This window comes from Melospiza melodia, chromosome 5 (genome assembly GCF_035770615.1).
Source record: "Melospiza melodia melodia isolate bMelMel2 chromosome 5, bMelMel2.pri, whole genome shotgun sequence".
Classification (NCBI taxonomy): domain Eukaryota; kingdom Metazoa; phylum Chordata; class Aves; order Passeriformes; family Passerellidae; genus Melospiza; species Melospiza melodia.
Window position 1 is genome coordinate 34,310,309 of NC_086198.1, and position 23,295 is coordinate 34,333,603.

The window sequence follows — 23,295 nt, forward strand, 5'->3', positions numbered from 1 at the left end:
TGCCAAGTGTCTCATTAAAAACTGATAAAAGAAACAGCAGTCTAACTTGAGCTAAACCTGCTACTTTTCCTGCTACTGTGAAGCATGCTGCCACATTTTTACAAATTACAATATGTATCTATTTGGATGCCTGTGCAACTACCGAACATTTCACAAAAATTTCAGAACCATCACATCATGAAAAACCTGTTAAGTCAGTTGAGCATGCTATGCAAGGAAGTAGAATGCTTCATATTTTCTTCACCTTCTGAATCTCTTCTTTCTTGAGAAAGGTGTGATATTTGACACATCTTTTGGGGAGGATTCAGTCACGTATGCATTGTTCTCTGCCACAGCCTCACAGCTGATTTCCACAGTCCACATTCTGTCTAATTTCTGAGTCACAGATGACCTCGCAGGCAATCAACTTTTATTATTTTCTGTCAGATAGCTGGGTTGATGTATAACTCTATTTCTGTAAACAGGCCATTTCCTCAGCAGATATCTGAATTTTATCAAATGTATCATTTATCAAATTAAGCTCTTCATAGAGGGTCACTTTTCTGGGTTTAAGAGCAGTCTGTACTTGAAAGAGACGATCACCATGACAAATTTTTCCCTGAAAACAGTATGTATCATTGCACATAAATTTCTACATAACGCCAAATTTTCATACGAACACACTCAAGTCTCATTTGTATTGCAAATTTACGCATGCAAAGTAAGCATCTGCACAAGTAAAATAAATAAAAGATTTCACAAATTCAAGGGGTTAGTCTGATTCTGTATATTTAAACATCTAGGTTCACACATCCCAAACATAAAGGAGTTTATGTCAATTTAAAATCTGGGATGTTTATCATGAACAATGCAAGAGAAAGGAGATGTGGAGCCACCAGAAGTTCACTTTTTAGGTTGTCAGGACTTGGAAAAGTTATTCACTTCATACTGCTGAAACACAAAGCTGGCATATAGATAGTCTCTGGGGTATAGTTGTGAATGTCTAGGGACCTTAAACCTTCCTGACCACTGTGAGACTTCACTGATATAATTCTGAATCTCACAAAGTGAAGAATAACCAGGAGAGTCTAATGCACAGCTGAGTTTCCAACTGCCCAAATATCAATCTAACCACCATTGTTTCACCATGGCTAGTACTTTCACTTTCTTTAGGGTGTGCATTGAGATAGACATCAGAGAGAAAAGTATATTTGGTAACAAGCAGTATTGTTTATTCCTGTAAGGGAGATTGGAGAGAAAGATGTTGTGTAAAGATTTGCCAGTCATCCTTTTGAGTAAAAGGAAGAAATACAAAATACACTCACCACAGTGGACCAGTGAGTGAACTCCTTACTGAGTTCTTAGTGAAGTACTTAGTGAAGAAGGCAGATATATCTGGCAAAGAAGTCTGAGTTGAGACACAGTTTTTCAGCCAAAATATATCTGAGCCATGCTGAATCACAGGGATGCTTATTCCTGGAAATTTGCTGTGGCAGGTATTGTCTATTACTTTATCTCACGTGGATATGCTTGCCTTTTAAAACACCCCCTTTCTGGCCCCACAGTCCACGCTATATATGTTTAAGGCCTGAGTCGCCTTAAACTTTCTTCATGCCTCAGCCTAATACTGTGGCAGATTACAGCCACATAAATGTGAAGGAGCTACCTAGATCTCCCACCATTGCTGGACTGCAGCCTTTAATCTCAGCTGTTAATGGTCAGTTCCTTGTCTGAAGCTATGGATGCTTTCAAAGCAATCACTGCACCGGTCTAGAATACCAAATGCAAGCCCTGGAATATTTCTCTTTTACAACTGAGAAAAAGTAATACAGAAATAAAAAGCCACATTCAGTCAGATGTTGCTCCTTGACATGGCAAATATAGTTATTATATGCAAAACTGAGTCATGACAGATTGTATCTGCAGGAGGCAAAACAGCTTTGTCAAATCAAAGATTCTCTCCTGAAAAACTAAATAATTGCATCATGATAACAGGTTTCAGTAAGACACTGGGGCCACTGTCTTGATTTTTGGATAAATAAACCTCTGGCCCTGTTGTTTATCAGTTAAATGAACCTTTGGGGACATGCAACAGTGTACAACTAGAACACAGTGATTCAATGTTCAGGCATTTCTAATCAACACTTCCGAACTTCAAACACTTAATTAATAGTTAGCAAACATTATTAATTGAACCTTGCAGTGCTCTCAAGCACCTAGCTACCACTCTTTGTACCTGGCAGATACCAACCCTGCAGTTAATTCAGCTGCTTGCAGACACCACTGAAGCAGATATGGAGGCCACAAGTAGTGCTCAGGAGCTCCTGATTCATGGTGCAGTCTCATGTCACAGTGACACTTCAAAGAGCAAGCTGTGACTGAAAAGAAAAGCCTGTTTGCATTCCTGTCTTTAAGATTGTTGAGTTGTGACCGTGTTCACAGGGGTCTGAGGATGAGGGAAGAGACGAGGATCTGACTCCATGTTTCAGAAGGCTTGATTTATTATTTTATGATATATACTACATCAAAACTATACTAAAAGAATAGAAGAAGGAAAGGATTTTTCATAAAAGATGTCTGTGACATTGAGTTATCACAGAGGTAACTGGTGGTTAACCTTCTGCTGCTATTTGTGCTTTTTCACAGTAAGAATAATTAGTATTTAATAATATTCATTACTTTTCATGAAACATGACTGGGTGTTTACTTACTTCTTCAGAGAAAGTATTTAAAGACATATTTTGTTCACTAAAGAATGAAATTATTTTTAATTTTGTCACATTTAGTAATGTTCTTATATACAGGAGTCAGATTACACTGTAAACAGAGGAACAGTCAGTGTTCTACAATTCAGCTTGTAATTACATATTGGTAATTGCATATCTAATAGTAAGGTTGTAATTAGGATCATCCCCACAGTTCAGGTCAGTCTTAGCGCTGAGGCCACAGGCAATTCAGTGACTCAACCAAACATCCTTACACTTAACCACTTGTTTTTCATTGCTGGCTCTAATACTTGAAATACAATCATTAAATAAGGACTATGCCTACTTGGTCATCTGTCTGCAAACAAGATTACTATTTTCAAGCTTCTCTGTTAGAATTACCTTGGCCTCTTTCCAACTACTCACCTCCAGCCATCAATTTTAATTTTTATGGGGGCTATAGATTTTCAGACCTTCCTGGGGCTTTTGGGAAGAATCTGCTTTATCTACATAGTGCCTTCTGTGACTGGGCTGCTTAGACAGAACAGTTCCAAGGCTGTCAGGAAAACCGTTCCCCTATCCCAAGCAGTGGGTACTGCCTCCCCTCCCATCCACACTGCCATGTAAACAAAGGGCAAAGCACTAAAAACCTGCTGAGACCTCTGATTTCCTGGCTCACAGGAACCTCTGATCCTGCGAATCTGCAGCTGCTCATGCTTTCAGCATTCCCCATATCTCCATGCTCCTGAAAATCATCCATAAGTTTCCAGCTTTTCAAATTGCTGTTGTAGCTCTTCCACATTTTCTTCCCTATCTGCGGCAACTGCTTCACTCAACATCCCTCTGCTTTTCCTACTCCACAAGCCTGCCACATGACCTGTCTTTCTCCCTTTCTTCTCATTTACTCTCTGAGCACCTTTTCAGCTTCATATACTTCCAAACTTTATTTCTCCTTCCATTCTCCGTGACTCCCTGCCCAGACAAGGTCTCACTTTATCCCTTTACATGCATGTGTCACTGGCAATTTGATTTCAGTGCTTCTTTCTTTCAGAGTTCTGTTTTGGATCCTGAGGGGACTCCTCTCCTCTTCTGGCTTCAGAACTCACCATAAACAGTGCTAGAAAAAAAAAAAAGTTCATACTAGTAAACATAAGAAAATTAAAATACTCCTAGTCAAGATGACAGAAGGCAAAGCATTAAGTTCCACAGGTATACAAGCCACACAATCCAGCACCTTCTTCAAGGTTAATTTTTAATGTATATTTACAACAAAGACCTTCTGAAAAAAAATACTTAATTTAGATACCATTCCCATACAGAAGACTGTACATACACAATTTACATAGTTAAGATGTTGGTAGTAACAGCATCTAGCCTTTGAAAAAGTTCTTGTAAAAAAGTCCTTGATCAACACACTTTATACTGGACTGTAATAACTTAGCAAATTGCACAGTGGTTTCTAGAACCAGACTTTACATCTGTGAGGAGCAAACAGAAAAGTGAAGGACAGAGGAGCAAAGTTCAAGTCATCTAAGCTGTTTAACTGAGCAACTGAAATATTTTATCAACAGGGGGCTCAATTTTCAGGCCATCTCTGAACTTCTTGGCTTTGTGTTTTGTTGTTTGACAGCTGTAGTATCTCACAGCTCTCCCTGGAGAGTTTGTGGGTCTTTTTTCTTACTCTAAAATAAATGGTATCTGTTGTCAGCCTAAGCTCCAGCTCAGATTCTGCACCTGTTCCACTTCAAATACTAGCAGGGATTAATTAGGCTCATTTCCCATATTCTCCTGATGCTGAATTACAGGCATTGCTAAACCACATAGCATGAAGATTTACTGAGAAACAGCAAACCAAGAAGGCTTTGCCCAGCTTATGTCACCAGTGAGCTAGCCTAAAGGATTTTATTTGAGTGAGTGCAGCTTGGTCTCCAGTTTGTTTACTGGCAATGATGGCTTTAATTCAATTTGTGACCTTTCTTGTTACCTAGTTCTCAAAGAGCAAACGTGAACAAGGTGGATGGAGCTCTGAGGAAGGTGATGCACTGAGTGGCATCCTTGCCCATGGTAGGAGGAACTGCAACTAGATGACCTTTAAGATTCCTTCCAAGCCAAACTATTCCATGAGTGTATGATAATATTCAGTCTTTGTAATTTGCAGAACTCTTTTTCACTTATTCTCAAAATGCAAAGTACATTAACAAGATTTGATTGTTTGAAACTGGAGCTAAACCACGTCAGAAATGACTGTGTTAAATATAGTTTCAGGTTATAAAAATTGTTAAAATAAGAACTATGTTAGTGGCGTTTTTTAAAAGAAAGGAATGAGGCACTTGCACCAGATAGCAGCCACAGGACACCTAAATCTTTCAGGGAAAAGAATTTATTGCCTTCTTATCAGAAGAAACTAACGTCTTCCCACCTGGAAGGCGCTGTTAGGGTTAGAAGGAAGAAGTTGACAATGATCAGATAGAATCACAGAATCACAGAAATTCTAGGCCGGAAGAGACCTGTAAGATCATCGAGTCCAATCCTGTGTTTGAATGCAATTTATGCATCATGTATGAGATGTATGAATATGCAACAGGCTATTGTTCTTAAGGGTTAATCCTTTGCTAGCAGGGGTCCTTTTTCGGGCTCGTGATGGCCAGAAAAAGGTACTCGGACGTCCGTAACTCTTTGTCTTTTATTGTCTCATATTGTCCTAATTCAATTTGTCCAAATTGTTACTACTCTAATTGTGCTAGTATCTTTATAACCACTTTATTACTATTAAACTTTTAAAATGTTAAAAACAAGTGATTGGCGTTTTTCACGCAGGGGAACAACCCGCACCGGCTCTGAATTCTGCGGCCTCTGGGAGCCTCCCGCGGCACCCGGACCCCGGCCCCGTCCCCACACGGCCCTGCCAAGGCTCTCCCGCCGCGGCGCTCCCTCCGCCCCCTCACGGCCGGACCCGCCCCCGCCCCGCCCCGCGCTCGCTCGCCATTGGCTGCCAACAGCGCGGGGGGCGGAGCGTGCCGCGGAAAAGCCGGCGCCTGCGCCGTGCTCCCCCCGCCCCCTTCAGACCGGCTTCCCGCTCGCGGGGCTCCGCTTCCGGGTCAGGCCGGGAGTTCCGTCGCGTCCGTCGGGGTCGCCGGGGAGCGGGGCCGGGGCCGCCGCCGCCCGGGCGAGGGGCGGGCGGAGCCGCGAGGGCCGCGGGGGAAGCGGCGGCATTGCGCGGCAGGGCGGCGAGAGGGCCGCGGGGAGGCGGCGGCGGCGGCGGCGGCCCCCGCCGAGGCCTGGTCCGGCCCGCCGCCGCCGCCGCTCGGCCGATGCGCCTGGAGCCATGGACAAGATCCTGGAGGGGCTGGTGAGCTCTTCGCACCCGCTGCCGCTGAAGCGGGTGATCGTGCGGCGCGTGGTGGAGTCGGCGGAGACGCCGCTGAGCCAGGCGCAGTGCCGCGCCATGTTCGCGCTCGGCACCCGGCTGGTACTGCAGGGCCCCGACCCCTTCCAGCGGCAGGTGGGGCGGCAGGTGCTGGACGCCTACGGCCGCTTCCACCGCGCCGAGTTCGAGGCGTTCTTCAACCGCGGCCTCGTCCTCGGCCTCCTGCAGCGCGGCTACGGCGAGCTGAGCAACCGCGACCCCGCCATCCTTGACTACATCCAGGCGGGGCTGCGCCTCATCATGAGCTGCCCCTCGGTGCTGGAGCTCTTCGAGCTGCTGCAGGTCGAGGCGCTGCGACTGGTGTGCGAGCGGCCGGCGCCGCCGCTCTGCGCCCGCCTGTGCCAGCTGCTGGGCGACTTCCCGCAGTGCCTGCCCCGCGGCAGGAAGCTCTCGCTCGCCTTCTGCCAGCAGCTGGTGCGCAGCATCGCCCACTTCCAGAGCCAGGGCACCCGCGAGGCCGAGCTGCGCCTCTACGTCTCGCAGGTGAGCCAGGTCAGCGCGCTGCTCCGGAGCGTCTGGAAGGCCGAGCCCGACACGCTGCTGCCCTCGCTGCAGGAGCTCTTCGCTGTCATCTCCGCCGCGGGTGAGCGGGAGCGGCGCGCAGTAACGGGGCGGGGTTTATTCCGAGGAGAGCAAAGCCCTAGCGCAGGCAGTGGGTTATTCGGCGAGGAGGAAAGCCCTAGCGCAGGCAGTGGGTTATTCAGAGGAGAGGAAAGCCCTAGCGCAGGCAGTGGGTTATTCGGAGAGGAGGAAAGCCCTAGCGCAGGCAGTGGGCGCTCTGCAGGCATCACCTGGTAACCGCTGCTTTCTCACCCACATGCTAAAATGCAGCTTCTTGACTGTGGAGAAAGCAAAGCCTTTTTTATTTCCCACCCGCCCCTCAAAAGATAGAGAACACTGATTTTTTTTCTAATTTTTTTTTGCTGGGGAGCAGGATTGTGTTTGTAAAAACTACTGATACAGTGCTTTAAGTCATATACTGAAATGAGGTTTTGCATGCCCTATTAAGGAAGATTTAAAACTATAAATATAAAATGTGTATAAATATCTCAAAGGCTCTTGCAAAGAAGTTGGTGTCAGACTCTTTGTGTGCCCAGCAACATGACAAGGAGCAAAGGCCAAAAACTAAAACACAAATTTCACCTGAACATGAAGAAAGGCTTGTCTAGATTGCGGGTGGTGGAGCACAGGAACAGATTGGCCATGGAGGTTGTGGAGTCTCTGGAGAGAGGGAGACCCCAGTTGTGTGTGTTCCTGTGTTACCTGTTCGAGGTGACCCTGCCTTGGGGCTACATGGTCTCCAGAGGTCCCTTCCAACACAGTTCTGTGATTCCATGAAAGGCTGCTCTTTCTTCTTGCTCCCTGGAACTGTTTAACAAATAGAGATTTATAAATATGTGTAAGTAATATATGTAAAAGCAATGTATAAAATTTTAGGAAGCATCCAGTGCCTCAGTAATGGAAATGTGATTGCAAATAGGTCCTTTCTGACTTCTGAAGTCTGTGAAGTACTATAATAATTGCCATTGCAAAGTGCCTTTGCTGTTGAGGCACCTGGGAAACTTGCCATTGTATTTTGCCATAAGTGGTATGGTCAGCAGAGAGTTGCTGAGATGGGATGTGAAGAATACCAGCTGCACTAAATTCCTAGGCTTAATATGAAGTATAATAAACAACTTATGGTACTTCTTTTTAGAAAAATACAAAACCTACTTCTCAATTCCAGTTAAGGTGGAGGAGGAAGGAGTTGGCAGATTGTCACTTTCTTGCACGGGTATGAAGTGAACTAATGGCATTTGTAATTGACTGCTATCAATTAATTCATTGATGTATTCTAGTTTTGGTTTGGTTTGTGATAATAGAATGGCAGATATAGGATAGATTTATTGTCACTTTAAACCATGGTGAGGTTGTATGGTAGAACAAGAAGCTTACTTTTTTTCTATGGAGTTTTCTTTCTAGTTCCTTACATTGTCATATTCAATTGTTGCAGATACTTCATTCGAGCCTTCTGTTGCACTGGCAAGTCTTGTGCAGCACATACCATTGCAGATGATTACAGTACTCATCAGGAGCCTTACTACAGACCCTAACGTGAAAGATACAAGTATGACTCAAGCTCTGTGCAGGTAATCTATTTAATTGTCAATGGAGAGAAGAGACTCTTTTTTAATCTTGCCTTTCCTGAAGCTGTTACTGAAGTTCCAGTAAAAAAAACAACAAAACAAAAGTGTGAAGAAGAGGAACTTTTGAAATGGTATTCTAAGTCCCATGGTTTCAGTTTAAGGTTGCTGCCTTTATTGCTATTGTGGCTTCATTCTCCAGCTCAGCTGGGGTGGATGAAGAGGGTTAAATAGAAACTGAGAGGAAATACCTGTGTTCTTCTTAGATGACATCTTAAGTGAGGTCTTCTGCCTTATGGAAGATGGTGTAAGTAGGAAACTGCTTAGGATTTACAGTCAAACTGAGAAACAAGGCCTTGTTTTCAGAAGATGAACCTTTCTGGTTTTCCAAGAAGCAGGATAGCATTCTCGTGTGATATTAACCATCAGCTCCTACTCAGAAGAAAGGAGCCAGTTCTAAATGAGCTTTACTGCTTAGCTTTGAGGGATTTTTTTTCTCCTTAGATGTTTTAATTTTTTTTTAAGGATTCACAGAGAACAGCTTCTATTACTCTTTTCACTCAAACCGTCATAGGTTTTTTGGACGTTCTTTGAATGACAGAGAAATAGAAATTATGTAAAAGCAATTGTATATTGTTTGTCACTAATCTAACCTCGAGTAAGTGTGGTGTAGATGAGTAGCAGTGTAAACAGACTGGGATAAAGATTGCAATTGTGACTGGTATCTTCAGATATGTGAATAATAGTGATGCAGAAAAATGGCAGTGATAGAAGGATGAAGACCTTGAAATTGGTGGGTTTTTCTTTGGAATCCGATTGAAGAAGCTGTTATAGAGTACTGAAGGGTAGGAAAATGGGTAATGCAGTTAAACAGGGGACTACTAGAAATCTGTTTTGTTTAAAAAATAATTTTTAAGAAGCCTTAAACTAAGAGTTCAGTGTCTGCAATATGATTATTTTTAAGTACATCCATTTGGGTGTACTCTTATACTTAAGCATTCATGTAGTGTAGCACTTGAATATCTTGGTGGGCTTTCTCACACTGGAAACATTCCTTGTGTTTACAGTAAGTTGAGAAGCTGTATTTCTGTTAAAACATAATGAAAAGCAGCATTAGTAATACAATTTGGGGTAAGACATATTGTGTAGGGACTTCAAGAGTATCCCCTTGGCTGAAGAGATTTCAGCAAAGCTGTGTTCCCAATCTAAAGGTCAGACCTGGGAAATTCCGGATTTGGTCACGCTTATAATTTGCCAGTAATGTGCTGGTGATTAATTTTCAAGTTAGTGTAGTTTTAACATTTCTGTTGCATTGCTGCATCAAGATAGTGTGATCATAGAACTGTTACAGCAGGAGCCCTAATAAAATTTATGTATTGTATAAGTGGCCTTGCCCCGATCCTAGTTGTTCTAGATGGGCTACAGCTGTGGTGTCCTTAATTGGGCAGTAGCTGTGGCTAGTGAAGATAACTGGGATAAAAGGGGGTGGGCTGGCTGGTTAGGGAGAGCCTTGGAGGAGCCCTGGTGAAGAAGCAGGAGCAACACTGCTGTGAAGAGCTGTATGTGAGAAAACCACTCAGAAGGTATGGGACTCTAGAAATATGATAATAACAATATGAATACAACAAACTGTGGCTTGAGAACACCTTTGCTGTGTGCCTCTGCTTAGGGAAGCAATGCAATACTGAGCTTTGGTTACAGCAGGAGCTGTTATCAAATAAGTGCTTTTTTTTTTTGGTACCAGCTATGTAATGGGTGAATTTTTCTCTTGCTTTTGAAAGGGAAGGGTAATCTTACTTGCTTTGTTCATTCTTTGAGGTAATACTCTCTCTTCAGAGCCTCTAGTTTTGTTCCATGGAACCTTGTTGGTTCCATGGAGCCTCATGTCAACATTGCATCCAGTTTCTTTTTCTACCTCTGGCAGCCCCTTGCAGTTATGCCTCTCTTCTGGTTTAGTGAAGCAATTGTTAAGAGGTTAATGCAGTTGGAATGTCTGGAGCACCAAATGGCTCTGTTGTCATGGGGCTTGCAGCATTCCCAGGAGGTGCAGAACTCCAGGCACAACAAAGTTTGATGGGAGTTAGCAGAGCTTTGGTGACTGTAAATTAGAGACCTTGTTGCTCACTTCCTAAGTAGAGCATCTGTGGCACTGCAGAATGTTTCTGAAGCTGAGCACAGAATAGTAAAAATTTATATTTAACACACTGATGAGTTGAGTTTGCTCAGACTGGACGGTACATGATCATGTTAGAATTTGGCTTGAGCTGTCTCATGAAGCCTTTCCTGAAGCATCAATGAGAAAAAGCAGAAAACTGTTGAATCTCGTTGAGGATATATGGGTCCTTTAAGAGTCTACCTCAGAAGTCTGGGAGGGAATGAACTGGCTGTACTGAGGATCCTGACAAGTATAATGCTTCTTTGCACTTCAACCCAAGTATCTTTGTTAAGAGAAATGGAAAATTTTGCTGAGAAAAACTCCGGATATAACCAGGTGCTCTGTCCTATTGGAAAAAATGTAAAAGACTTGTAAGTTATTGGGGGTGACAGGTAGTCAGAGGATCTTCTGTTGCTGTTTTGGGTTTTTTCCCTAATCTGAGGGATTTTTTCCATAATCTGAGCTGCCAGATTCTTTGATGTGTGAAGGAGATAGTTTGTGAAAGAAGTTACTGTCTGAGATTGCACAAATAGTTTTCTTTTCAAAGATATCAAAAATACTGTCCTTACTAGCCATATATGTGGGTAAAAAACCTACTGATTTTAGGGTGGTATGGGGAAGAAGGTCCTCCTGAGGCTTTTAAGGTTTTCTTAATCTAGTCAAACCCAAAAAAGCAATCCTCTGTTCATATTCATGATCATCATGGCCCATACTAGTATCTGCCTAAAAATGAGCACTCATTGATTGCAACAGAGCAGAAGCCAAGTAAATGCAACCAAAATACCTGGTCTTCACCTACCAGATGTAAAATGTGATGCATTTTAGGACAGTCTCAATGAGTTCACTTCTGTCTCGTCTGGCTTTTGTTTCTGCTCTCAAAATCATTAACTTTCAGATGAACAGTCAGATGTTTTAGAATAGTGGTTCTAGTGTAGGACTCTACAGAATACTTGTCTAAACAGTTAAGAAAGCAATATATTGTCATTGGGTTTAAATTAGCTGTGCAGATGTTTCTGACTCCTGAAAAGCACCAAGCCTACAAATCAAGGAGGGGAAGATTTGAACATGATTGGTTTGTGAGTTGTGGGGTTTTGTTTTAAGGTTATTTCTTCACAGACAAAAACAGTCTGGGCCTGTGTTTTTGATTCTGTATTTCAGAGGATATATGGAAAGGTTTCTCAGGATAAACATGTTTGAATTCAATATCTTGAGGAAATAAGAGCTTTGTGTAAATTCAGAGCACTGATTATGATGTTGCCATGTTTTTTCCCTTTTTTTATAGTAATATGGATGAAACTTGGTAAGATTTGTGCTTGTTTGTTAAAAAGGCAGTTCTAAAGATCCCTTATTTTAGAGAAGCCTGTGTACTTTATAAGTGCAGATTCTAAGATATATACATTATAACTTGTCTCAATATCTGTCCACTCTTGTGGTAGAAAGTTTTTTCTTCCACCTAGTGCTGCCAAGTTAGTGCTGCCTCATCTTGTTTGAAGAAAGGAATCTTACGGACAATTAAAGAAAATTCAAAATATTACCAATTAAAATCTCAGAAGAACAAAGCCTAGATATCATGTTTTAGCTGGCACTCCCTTACAATATTGTCTGTGTCTTAGAATTGTTTCAGCTCATCTGCTTGTCTGCCTTAAGGATCAGGATAAACTAACTATTCATTTAAAATACCTCTGGTTTCTGTTCCTGATACTTCACTGTATTTTCTAGTCACAGGAGGTCCCTTCACTTTTTTCTTAGTTCAAGTGAAATGATCCCTTTTGATATTTTTGTAGCAGACCCCAGGCTGCTCAATGTATTTTAAATTACTAGATTTTACTGTTAATTGAGAGTGTTTGGAGTGGCTTCTGGGAGGGTAGCTGTAAGTTGAAGAGTCTTCCTTAGCAGTCAGTTTTGGTCTGCTTTGGAGTAAAAGGTGTTAGAGGGTAGGTTACCAGATACAGGCACTTGTTCAGCAGTAAGTTTTTGCCATATGTTAGCTCAATGTCTATAACATCAGAGTGCATTTTGTAGACCAACAAGAAGCAATACAAAATATTGACTTTTTTATGGTAAGGTATTTTTGGGGATGCATATTTACTTCAAATGTATTAAATAAATCATTATTAATTTCAGAGTTAAATTACTTGAGATATAATCAAAATTATTTTACCACTTGCCCAACATTGCTGCATTACTTATTGTGAGTCTTACTGTGTAAGCATGTTGCAAGCATCTGTTTTGTTGAGGTTAAAGTTAGCAGCATATTGTTTTTTTTAATATTTTTTGTTCTCCTGTTTTGCAGAATGATTGATTGGCTGTCCTGGCCTCTGGCTCAGCATGTGGAAACGTGGGTGATTGCACTGCTGAAAGGATTGGCTGCAGTCCAGAAATTTACCATCCTCATTGATGTCACCCTGCTTAAAATCGAATTGGTATGTTGGAAAAAAGCATTCAAAAAAGGGAGAGGGAAAGGAATTGCTACCAGCTATGCTATTTTGTAGCATCCTTTTTATTGTAACATACAGTATCTTCTTATTCTGCAAATATGATGTAAATGCATTTATGGCTGTCACTTGCATGTAACGATTTTGTCTATTTCAAATGGCTGTGTGTTTGAAGATTTTTTTGTGTTAACTGAAATTTTACTTTGCAGATTCACTGAAATAAATGTGGGTTTTTTTAGGTCTTTAATCGACTTTGGTTTCCTCTAGTGAGGCCTGGTGCCCTTGCTGTCCTTTCCCATATGTTACTTAGTTTCCAGCATTCTCCAGAAGCTTTTCATTTGGTGAGTTACTAAATAATTGTTTTTCAGTGCTTTGAAATGTCACTCACTGTGTAGTTTCTGAAATGGGTATAAAGAGCAACAGAATTGATGTGCTTGGATTTTGTCTGTTGGAAGGTTGTAGAATCGGGTTCCTGTGGTTATAGGAAGGCTTTTTAGATTCCAGATTCAACCACTTCATCTATAACTGGAAACAAGCATTGTCCTTCCTTGTATGTACCTGTTTCTGGCAGGAGTATGTGGGCATCACATTAACTGCATGCTTCTGGAAATCCATTTTGTGTGTGGAATTTGCTGATAAAGTTGGACGGCAAGTAGGTTTTTGAGGACAGCTGTTTGGGGAAAACAGGTAGCAGAGGTAATCTGCTCTGTGTAACCTGGTCACCCTGAATAGGCTCATGAGACCCAGAAGTACTTAACTTCCAGAAGGCTGTGCAGTCTGTGTCAGTCTTCATGGGCAAATTAAAGGTCACCATTTTTAATGACCCCTTTTCAAAATGCATTCCATTAGTTAAGGCCATGGATAGGGTGTGAGAGTGACTGTGTTAATACAGCAATGTGTTCCCACACTTGGCATTAAGCTTAAAGCTTAGGAGAACATCTGAGATTCAGTAGTAACAGCCTGGCACGTTGTCTCTGTAACTGTTTCCAAGGCTCTGAAGGGGCATGAAGCCCTTTGTTTAATGTCAGAGTAATTGCCTTATGCCCGTTGGCTTTTACCGAGAGATCTCCGAAGTTTCTCCAGTGCCCTGATCTTGTCTTAGGATAGAAATTTGAGTTACAGTTAAAAGCTCTGAATATGTTCAAAGCATAAATATTTCATATGTTTTTCTGTCTTTTCTTTTTTCCTGAGAGAGACAAAACATTAGACAAAATGTAATATATCAGATCGCCTATTCTAGTAGAAGGAATTTGATTTACCAAAGAAAATTTCTATTGGAGGCTGCATGCTGTCTTGCATAAATATCTCCCTGCAAGATTTCATGACCATTTTAAACCATTTTCTTCACTATCATTTATTTGTGCTACTACCATTTAGTATTCTGTAATATCTTCCTTCACTTTAAGTACTTGTTTACTTTTTTAGTAACAAATGGTCTGATTATGAAAGTGTCAAATGCACATTTGATAAATAGAAATTAATTTACTTGGTAATGCATCTGAAATTACATTCCATCTCCTTATACTTGAGCATCATTAACGTAAATTTTGTTTTTGTAGCAGAAGCAGTCTTGTACTTGAAGTGTATGATGTAGAACTTACGATCATCAAAAATCTACTGATATATAAAAGTTTAATGCAACCTTGAGCCAGAAGAGATAATTCTGTGTATTCAAAGCGTAGCTTGCAGTATTATCCAGCCTGCAGAATTTTACTCTTTGGCAGAACTGAGAACCTACCCTTTTTCTCTTCTTCCCATGTGCTTTGTCTGTTCAGAATTATCGTATCTCAGATACAAATCTGTATTTTGCACCTAGCCTTTTTTACTTTGGTGTTTTGAACTATATCAGTTCTTGTAATTGCTATGCCTTCCTCAGATTCCTATCTTCTTATGATTCCCCTTCTGTATTTTATGCTTTTAGCTTAAAAATTGTTTGAAAGTAATTAATGATGAGAAGTTATACTGTCAGCTTCTTTCACAGTTAATCAATCTTAATCGCTTGGAGACTGGCAAAGGTGTCTGCTTTGAAGTAAACTTCCGCTTGATGTCTTAAGGCTAATGTCTTGCACATTTAAAAGTAGAGAGCTGTGCTGAAGAAGAGGAAGGAGATGAAGTCAACATTTGATTCCAATCTGGCCAGTTTAAAGTATTCCTGAATCTGAACTAAGTCTCTGATAGATTACTATAGCTGTGGTAAACTTTCAGCTTGTAGTAAATGACATGGTTGTGGTTTATGGAGCTGAGCTGCCTCACTAGGTGGAGCTATGGGCCAGTTTCCTTCTTGTAGGAATAGCAGGAATTTATTCATTGGCTCCTGAGTCCAAGCATTAGATTCTGTTAAAGGAAAATTTAGAGGTTTGTTTTAAAAACTGTATCTGTGAAATCAGAACAAGATACTAAACTGTTAGTGGTGGCACAAAAGCAAAATGTTTGCAGTTAATATCCTTAATGAGTACTTTTGGACACTTGACTGTTTAAAACGTTAGCATGCACCTTTTTAAGTTCATAAAGTTCCTTTTAAAACTTGCTATGTGAGCTAAAGAGAGCATTGAACAATTGTGCTGCTTGAAAATTGTAATATATTAAGAGTAATGTATGTTTTTCAAGTCATTGTTTCTCAACCACTTCTTATTTAATAACAAAAGATCTTCTGTCATTTGGCATGTATAAACCAATGAAGTTCAATTAAGTATTTTGTAGAAGAAAACAAAAAGGAGAAAATGGAGTTAACACCTTTTTGCTTGTTTCTTTGTTTTCCCATTTAGATTGTCCCACATGTGGTGAGTTTGGTTCACTCCTTCAAGAGAGATGGCTTGCCTTCCAGTACAGCCTTTTTGATGCAGTTGACAGAGTTGATACACTGTATGATGTATCATTATTCAGGTTTTCCAGAGCTCTATGAACCCATTCTGGAAGCTATTAAGGTACATTAGAAATGTTAAGAGCATGGAATGTTTTTTGTTTCCCAGATGTGAAGCTGTAGTTCCACAGATCCAAATTCATTAGCGCTTCCACATAGAGAAAAGAGCTAACCACATCATCTCATGTCACTCTTGTGTTTGAAATATAAAATGAGTATAAAGCTTTGGAGAAGGTTGGGGGAGGGAAGGGAACAAGGGAGGGCAGTCTGTTGTATCTCCTCGGCTATCAGGGGCAGCAGCAAGACCTTGAAGAACTGGGGAGCAGGGGGATGGCAACAAACAAACAGAAACAAATAAACAAACCTATTAAGCGTGTTAAATGTTTGTCTTGTAGGACATGCCCAAACCCACTGAAGAGAAGATTAAGTTGATCCTCAGTCAGAGTGCCTGGACTTCTCAATCCAGTTCTTTGCCATCTTGTTTATCTAGACTTTCTGGAAAATCTGAAACTGGGAAGACAGGCCTAATAAATCTAGGAAATACTTGCTACATGAACAGTGTTATTCAGGCACTTTTTATGGCTACAGAGTAAGTGCTTCTTAACAGCTTTTTTCATTGCAAATAATTCTTGCAGTTACTGCATTATTGATTTTCACAGAATAGTAACTTGTCCTGGGGTCTCTTACCTTGCTATAGCTGAGTGGGTTGTTTTGCACTCAGTTACTGGTTGCTTTGTTCAAGTTCAGTTCTGGAAACTGCAATTTTAGCCACTAAAAATCCTGATTCTTCTACCCAGTGTCAAAAGATAAGTCCTTTTCCCTCACTGTCCTTGCTCACTGCTGTATTGTAAAAATTTTCGGTGATGCTTTTGTTATACTCTGGAAGGGTATTAAAAAAAGTCTGTCTGTATCCTATTCCTACACATTTAAATGTTTAAAGACATGGGTGTTTTGCAGTGTTAATTCTTACCATACAGTAATTTTACATCTGCACTAGAGCAGAGTTCCAGTATTAAAGGAAGTGTTATGTGCTTTGCTTTTTCAATTTAAAGTAATTATCTGAGCTGGAATGATAACTGAATTGTTAGAAGTCTAGCTAGGAAAGTCTTTCATTTGTCTCTCTTTCAGTTTCAGAAGACATGTTTTATCTCTGAATCTAAATGGCTGTAATTCCCTAATGAGAAAATTACAGCATCTTTTTGCATTTTTGGCCCATACCCAGGTATGTCAGTTTTTCATCTGTTTTTCTTTAAGCTTAGATCTATGTACCAAAATTGAGAAACAAACATGATGCCATGGGGAGTCCTCTTGAGTATTTCAAGTACAAATATTACATTTTTGTATGGGAATCAGTCTGCCTTCAAATGCTCAGATGGTGTGGATGGACTTAGAAATACACATTTCTCTAGGTGGATTATGTTGGAGTTTTGTTGTTTCTATTTATAGGTAGTGATAGGTTTTCTTTGAGGAGAAAGAATGAAAAAATCCAAATAAGACCTCAGTTGATATACAAGCTGATTTTATGTATCTTTCTAGGGTAAACTGTGACCTTCATTGACTTTTACACTAAATTTGATTGTAGTTCAAATTCTAATGTGAACATTATTAGCTGTTCAAAACATTTTGCTAATGCTGGAAAGGCACAAGAGAGCTTCAAAATAAATGGGTCCTTATGAAGTACTGGTGTTCTGAAGAAAGCAAACAGGTTTTTTTAACTCACCAGCAAGAAAGATAGCTGCTGTAATACCTGGCTTGTACTCACTAAACATGAATATTTGCTGGCAGGATAAACTACTTGTATCTTTGTACTAGAGGTGATTGCCACAAAATTAATGGCTCTCCCTTTGTATGATTAAGTTGTTTAAATGTTTGTGTACCTTGTGTTTCATTCAGCTACTCTGTGATAATGTAGTCCATAGTTCAGCTGTTAATATTAAAATAATATAATCAACTGAAGTTATTATATTGCAACTATGTAACCTTGTCTGTTCTCTCACTTGAACAGAGGGAGGCCTATGCTCCTAGAATTTTCTTTGAAGCTTCCAGACCACCATGGTTCACTCCTCGGTCCCAGCAGGATTGTTCAGAATATCTCAGATTCCTGCTAGACAGGTACGGTTCTGGTGCCATCGATGGGAATCAATCTGCAGCCTCACCATGTAATGTTGAGCTCCTAGGAGCAGTCATGTAACAGTTCCAGTGCATGAGTGGGGATCAGGAGTTTTCAACCTCATTCCTCTCTATAGTCTACAAACTACTTTTCTTCATGGGTTTAGTCTGTAGTGAACTCTGGATGCCATATTGAGTCCAGATAATTGAGAACATGTTACGGTGGTAACAATGTGCCATTTTTATAAATCTAAACATGGGTGTTATGTTTAAGTCGTGGTCCTGTTGTTAATAGCAGTTGGTGAAAGCAGTTTAGTTGTGCTTCTGGAATTTCATGTTGGTGGAGACAGCTGTATTTCATACAAGGTGTGCATGTCACAAAGAGATGTACATGTCTTTATAACCAGTTTAAGCTAGGAAACTAGCTGTGGCAAAGATAAATCAGTAATACCTACATTTATTAATAATGCTTTTTATTTTTGGCTTGCTAAAGAGGACTTAAGCAGTATTACTTTAAGACACATTCTGCTCTTGGAGAAATTTATCTCAATAGTGAAATAGTGTTCTCTCTTTTTTTATGTCCATGTTTTGGGTTCCTCTTTCAGTTTGGATTTTCTTGCCACAGAACTTTCTTGGCTGCAGAATTCTGACATTTTCTTTGTTTATGGCCAGACTATTTCCAAATAGTTACTTTTTCTCTTACCAAGTCTGACATACAGGCCAAATCAACTCAGGAGCTGATTTATTAACGCAATGTAATGGTAAATAATAAAAACATTTTTAGGTTTTTTTAATATTTGCCAGTTTCTTCAATATAGCCATTGTGTTCTGTTATATATGAGACCCACAATAAATGTATTTGTGCCACTTGCACTGTAGTTTGGAGCTCTATGCTTCAGCTTCCTTACATAAAAAAATAAGAAACAGATTTTTTTTTTAGTTTAAGATACTTTAGCAACTTAACCATCTGTGGTTTTTAGCTGGAAAAAAATGTGAAATAGTGTGGCAATGTTTGGAGTATAGCACAGTTACTTGGATTTATCTTTCTTTGTTTTCAGGTTGCATGAAGAAGAGAGAACTTTGAAAGCATTGTCTTCAGCAAAGAGTTCTGAAAGTATTATGACTGACAAGTCCCGGGCACAAGAAACTGCCCATAAAGCATTTACTGAAGCACCTTGTATGGAAAGTGAAGAAAGAACTCTAATAGAGAAGATGTTTGGAGGAAAATTGAAGACTAACATATGCTGTTTGAACTGCAAAAGTATGTCTCAAAAGGAAGAAGCTTTCACAGATCTCTCTTTGGCTTTCTGTCCCCCAGCTTCCTTAGAGAATGCTGACCCAAAGTGCATAGAACATTCTGAAGTGAAAGATGACTACATGGTGCAAAGTAATGCTTCAGCTACCAGTCCTGATGCAGAAACACCTCTCAGTAATTTGGAAGTAAATCGTGGATGTGACACAAGAATGAATGAAGGAACTATAGATTTTTCTAGTGAGCCAAGCTCTGAGAATACCACTATTTCTGAACTCAAAGTTGAAAATAATGGGGATATGTCTCAGAGTCTAGTAGGTAAAAACACCCTGTCAGTTACAGACTTGCTCAATTATTTTCTGGCACCTGAAATCCTTAGTGGAGACAACAAATATTATTGTGAAAAGTGTGCCTCTTTACAGAATGCTGAAAAAACTATGCAAATCATTGAGGAACCTGAATACCTCATTCTCACTCTTTTGAGATTTTCATATGATCCAAAATGTCACATAAGGCGCAAAATCTTGGACAATGTTTCTCTACCACTTGTATTGGAACTGCCAGTGAAAAGAGCAACGTCTCCTTTAGCTGTTGTTTCAGGAGGCTGGTCTGTTGGTGTGGAGATTTCTGACACTGGAGAAAACCTTGCTAAAAAACTGAAGCCCTCTGGTGCTGATGAAGTGACCTGCCCACAGCTGGTGCCCTATGTGTTGAGCTCTGTGGTGGTGCATTCTGGGGTATCCTCTGAAAGTGGGCATTATTATTCATATGCTAGAAATGTTACTGGATCAGGACCTTCAGGGCTCTGCCACCAGTCTACAGCTCTTTCTTTAGTTGCTCCTCAGGATAAGTTGTTTACAGAGGAGAGTCCTTGTACTGTTGTAGAGAATGAGCTGGACACTGAGATGCCAAGAGAATGGTTTCTGTTCAATGACAGCAGAGTGACATTTACCTCATTTCAGTCAGTCCAGAAAATCACCAGTAGATTTCCAAAGGACACTGCTTATGTTCTGTTTTACAAAAAGCAGAACAGCACCTGTGGCTTAAACACCAATCCAGCAAATGGCCTGTGGGTAAATGGAGACCCTCCTCTACAAAAAGACCTCATGGATGCTATTACAAAAGATAACAAACTGTACTTGCAGGTAAGATGGAAGTTTTGTGTAAAGGGTGTCTCCTTAAGCCGCACAAGAGGCAGTGTACAGGAAAGAACACAGTAGCTTTTAAGTACTCTGTCATATTACCCATAAATCACCAGTCTGGCTTCATCTTGGTGTTGCTGGACAGGTTTTGTAGTAAGGTTGTGACTGTTAGATGGGAAATTTCAAGGAAAATGGCACAAACTCAGTTCAGTTTAAAGTTTGAGTGGAGGTGCTTGTATAGGTCATTTAACCACTTGCCATTCCATATGGGAGAGGCTTCAAACAGTTCAAACTTTCATTGCCTTTATGGAATTACAAGAGTGGCTTAAGTTTACTTAAAAACTTCTAAGTGGTGTTCTTACTAGTGCATTTTCATTAGTAGGGAAGTTTGACTTCTAAAACTGTGCTTACTGAGATGCTGGAACAACTGAAATGATGCCCAGATGTGGGTGACTGGATTCCATTTTCCCTTTGCTGCCTCTGCCATATTCTCTGTGGGACCAGTGCTTCCAGCAGCACACTCCCTGTGTTCTGAGAACCTCACCTAGCTGTGGCAGCCTTTTGGTTTGCTGGTAAAAGAAAACAATGCTCTCCACACTTCAATGTGGAGAGCACACAATTCTTATAGCATTGCTGCTTTTTTTCTAGGAGTAAAAGTATGTTTTAAGATGCCATATTTCACTGTTGGTTCAGAGTTCTAAATTAATTTTTCCAGCTAAGTTAAGAATATATTCTTCTGTCCTGAGAAAGCCTTTAATTTTCAGAAAATATGTTCAAAAAATTCTGTACCTTACTGCTTTTGTTTTGCTATTGCATATGTTTACCACATGGCACATGAAGATGTTTTCAGTATAAATAACTAAACCTGCAATATGGGTTGCTCCCACTCTGTTTAAAACAAATTTTAAAACCCTTACTGCAAATAAATGGAAAGCAAGGGGGGATGCTCTGCAAATTCTGAGTCCAGAGAACTGTATTGACTGTCAAGTTTTACTGACCTATTGTAGTACTTGTGGGGATAAATATAACAACCTGAAAATATTAAATGTTTTAGAAATAAGGTGCTTGTAAAAACACCACTTGTATAAGGTAACTAGTTTGGTAGTGTAGTTTTTTTTTAACTGAACAGGCTATTTAGGCAAGGTCTGCTATTTTAATCAAAATCTGTGTTTGATTTCTGGTATTACAAGTTTTAAATATTTCCTTGTTATTCCCAGTAAACATACATAGTTTTTGGTGTGTCATAGAGTTAGCCACATGCTTAGGACTCCACATTTGCTGGAGATAGCATAATACTGTCTTCAGGAGTATGGCCAGCACAACTGTATAGACAGTGTCCTCCAAATATCTTAATTTTTAAAATGAGTGTACATTTCAGTCCTTAGTAGTGTACAATAGTTTCAAACTTAGGCTGTGTTTTTGACAAGGGCAGAATAATTTAAATTCACAAGGTCTACTTTAAGCACCTGTCAAAGTATTTGGACAAAACTTCAGTTTAGTGGTTTCATGGTAGTATAATACAGTCAGGGAGAGTTGAAGGGTGACCCCTGTAGCTACTGCAACCCTGTTCTAAAGTTTGCTCTCATTGCCTTTAGGGAGGTGTGTGGTGATGAAGTGTCATGTGAAGGCTGCAATCAGTATGAGCCTTAGCACAGTAATGCTTTCAGTTTGTTGCCAGGTCCATTGTCTTTAGCCTTCAAGAGCCAATATCTGCCTTCTCTCCCTCAATTTTTGAAGCTCTTGGCCAAGCTGAGAAAGGTATACTAAAGATGGAAAATTGCTTCAGGGTTTATTGAACTAGTTGGCCAGAGACAAAATAGTGCATGACACATCTAATGAAGGAAAAGCATGTGGCTCATCCCTTTCTTAGATGTCTTAAGAAGTCTCAGGAGCATTCAGCTGAAAAAGCAGCTGGCAGGCAGCAGAGCTTTCGTGTTCTTCCACTTGTGCAGGTACATCTTCCAGCAATTGACTCTGATTTTTATCAAGTGCTTGAGAGTTGCAGAGGCTTGCTATGTTATAACAGTTAGCATAGCAGTAATAATTGAAAGCTTAAAAGCTGCAATGAATAGAAACTAGATAAAAGGCCAAAGGATGGACAAGCTATCTGAGTATATTGCTATCCTGTGCAGTTGGAGTGGAATGAGGAAGTGTCTTTAATGAACATTGATATAAAGGTTTTACCTTTTTGACTTTGCAACCAACAAGAAAAGCATATGAAAATTGCTAGGATGAAAATTTATATTAAACATATATCAAAAGCTGTTTTGTTAACTTCTCATCAGCAGTCTTATCTTTAGCAATGTCCCACATTGCTCCAATACAATTTTAGGATGAACTCAGATGGATTTATTTTGTTTTGTTTATGCATGCTGACAATCAGTGAAGTTGTACATCCTAGGTTGGCTGAGGATGATCACCTTGAAAGTTCAGCTTAGCTGTTCACTAGAAATTAGTGATGCTGCTTTAAAAGCCATTTTAGGGTGTTAGGGTGTGAGATTGTGGGTTGGGTTTTTTTTAATTGTCTTTATTCTCTCATTTCAGGAGCAAGAGCTCAGTGCTCGAACACAAGCACTGCAAGCTGCCTCGGCCTCTTGCTCGTTCCGGCCCAATGGATTTGATGACAATGATCCCCCAGGAAGCTGTGGGCCCACAGGTGGAGGAGGAGGGGGTGGGTTCAGCACTGTTGGTAGATTGGTCTTTTGACTGTGAAGACAACGTGGAATACACTGGTTCCAAAGCAGCCCAGTACTGCTGAGGACAAATAAAATACCGAACTCTGCCCAAGTTGTATCAGGCTTTGAGACTTGGTCCTTGTCCAAAAGCAAATAGTAGTGGGTTTTTGGTTGTGTTTTATTTGAAATAAATAAGCGCATAATGGAAAGAAACCTACCTCTTAAAGTTCAGTTGCTTTCATATTAAGGTATGCTTGCCCAGAAACCAGAAAATTAAGATTTTTTTTTTTGAGTAAATGATGATGATGTTGCATTAAACTGAACAAAAATGTACTTATGTCAGTTTCTCTTGTCCTCATCCACTGAATGAAGAAAGTTCATTTTTTACTCTGATGATATTGCTTTATGTGGAAAGCCATTTTCAGATGGGCTA

The 23,295-nt window shown here is 40.3% G+C and overlaps 1 protein-coding gene across 1 annotated transcript; it reads left to right on the forward strand.

Moving 5' to 3' along the window:
• Nucleotides 1-5,971: 5,971 nt before the first annotated feature.
• On the forward strand, nt 5,972-23,075 carry USP38 (ubiquitin specific peptidase 38). The gene is made up of 10 exons (XM_063156994.1): nt 5,972-6,694; nt 8,105-8,240; nt 12,683-12,812; nt 13,064-13,165; nt 15,590-15,748; nt 16,080-16,273; nt 16,813-16,906; nt 17,690-17,796; nt 18,852-20,190; nt 22,732-23,075. The coding sequence occupies exons 1-10, from the start codon at nt 6,010-6,012 to the stop codon at nt 22,891-22,893; spliced, it is 3,108 nt and encodes a 1,035-aa protein (XP_063013064.1). The 5' UTR covers nt 5,972-6,009; the 3' UTR covers nt 22,894-23,075.
• The last annotated feature ends 220 nt before the right edge of the window (nt 23,076-23,295 follow it).